Source organism: Papilio xuthus, unplaced genomic scaffold, assembly GCF_000836235.2.
Source record: "Papilio xuthus unplaced genomic scaffold, Pxut_1.1 DF824542.1, whole genome shotgun sequence".
NCBI lineage: Eukaryota > Metazoa > Arthropoda > Insecta > Lepidoptera > Papilionidae > Papilio > Papilio xuthus.
Window position 1 is genome coordinate 7,453 of NW_013534107.1, and position 1,715 is coordinate 9,167.

Genomic DNA, 1,715 nt, shown 5'->3' on the forward strand with positions numbered 1-1,715 from the left:
CTTTCATACCTTCTATAAACTTCGTGATTGTCTCGCTCGGCATCAGCGTAAGGCGCCCAATGCGTAGGCGCAGATTCATTGCCTTCTCGATCCGAGTTGTTGGTTGTACCTTTAATTACAATATTAATCATTTTTTACAATTTACTGCTATACTCAGACTCTTAGTATAAAAGTTTGTAACTTAAGTAAACATCAAATGACAGAGAAATTTTATAAATTGTTTTTTCGTTATAGGCAACGCCAAGACATCATGTATTATTCTTCTTGTCAATTTTTTTTCCTTACTAATATTATAAATGCGAATTTTTAGATTTATGGATGGTTGTTTGTTTGAAGGTATCTCCAGAACAGCTGAATGGATCTAGCTGAAATTTGGCATAGATGTAGAACATAGTCTGGAAGAACACATAGTCCACTTATTTTTTTGTTTCTTGCGGACAGAGTAGCGGACAACAAGCAGTATATATATATAAATGTGTATGTATTGTACTCACAGTCTTGCGGCGGCGATGTGTCTGCGGTGTGCGCGGGGTGTGCGGGGTGGGGGTGCGCGGCGGGCGCGGGCGGGGAGTGCGCTGAGGGCGGGGAGGGGCTGTCGAGGGAGATGACGCCGCACGCGGACGCGCACGCGCCCGGCGACCGGTACCCGCTCGATGACACCGCCTCCGCTGTTACACAACACGATCAAATAATATAAACCAATAGCACAAAAATAATGCTTGTAAGTTTGATTTTGATGATTTTTTTTCATTTACCTATCTTACAAATATTTAGATAGATGGATGGATCTTTGTTTGAAGGTATTTCCAGAACGACACAACGGACGAAAAAATTAAGCAACATAACGATTCAAATTAACGTGTCTTACCGTTTGAAGATGAGTAGTCGTCAGCCTTGATATCGGCGGGCGGCGTGTGCTTGGGCTGAGGCACCTTCCTCTTGAGCGGCACCTCGTCCTCCGAGTCGGAGGTGAGATCGACGAGGGCCTCGGTGGACTTTGGCGTACGGCCCTCCCCCACCGCCGCCCGCTTCCCTCCTCCTGTGCCCTCTACTGGTATTATTTCTGGAAAAGGATTCAATTTAACATTTTTGTTCCAACTTTGATAACCCCCGCACGCATCAGCTGCAGGCGCATTCCAAAGTTTTTCAGTGAGTAAATAAAAAAAACAATAAAATAATTTGCTCTCGTTACGAATAAAAACTTTATATAATAACAAATAATGTAAGTAACTTAGAAAAACAGAAAATAAAACACAAGATAAGATACAGTTGTATAAAACCAACATCTTTGTACACTGTCAAGAGATATGCGAATCCCCCAAATGAGGTATAGTACTTTAGCTCCACTTTTGTCCATGAGATGAGATAATTTTGTATATGACTATTTAAGAGCTGGTACCTAAGTCATCAGGTATGAGAGTGACGGGCTCCGGCAGCGGCGCGGCGGGGAGCGGGGCGCGCGGGGGCGGCGTGTGCGCAGACCAGCTGCCGTCCGCGTGCAGCTGGATCTCGTTGCACTCGCTCGACAGCCGCGCTGACGTCAGCACCTCCAGGAAGTACCTGCGTAATCGTTCAAAATTTTAAAATTCGAGAGCTGAATAATAATAAAAAATTTCTGGTTAACATTTTTCCAATTATTTCTCATCCCATAGAATCAAGTTTACAATTATAATTCCACACATTCACATAATTATATATATATATATATATATATA

The 1,715-nt window shown here is 43.0% G+C and overlaps 1 protein-coding gene across 1 annotated transcript in view; it reads right to left on the reverse strand.

Annotated features, from left to right (window-relative positions):
* The window catches only part of LOC106127804 (predicted GPI-anchored protein 58), a gene marked incomplete at its 5' end in the record, with an annotated part of 5,210 nt that extends 3,650 nt beyond the window's left edge, over nucleotides 1-1,560 (reverse strand). Inside the window, 4 exons of the mRNA XM_013326052.1 lie at nucleotides 10-109; nucleotides 495-668; nucleotides 869-1,063; nucleotides 1,400-1,560. Of these exons, the coding sequence (XP_013181506.1) occupies nucleotides 10-109; nucleotides 495-668; nucleotides 869-1,063; nucleotides 1,400-1,560 (630 nt within the window). The remainder of the gene's footprint in view (nucleotides 1-9; nucleotides 110-494; nucleotides 669-868; nucleotides 1,064-1,399) is intronic.
* Between the last annotated feature and the right edge of the window lie 155 nt (nucleotides 1,561-1,715).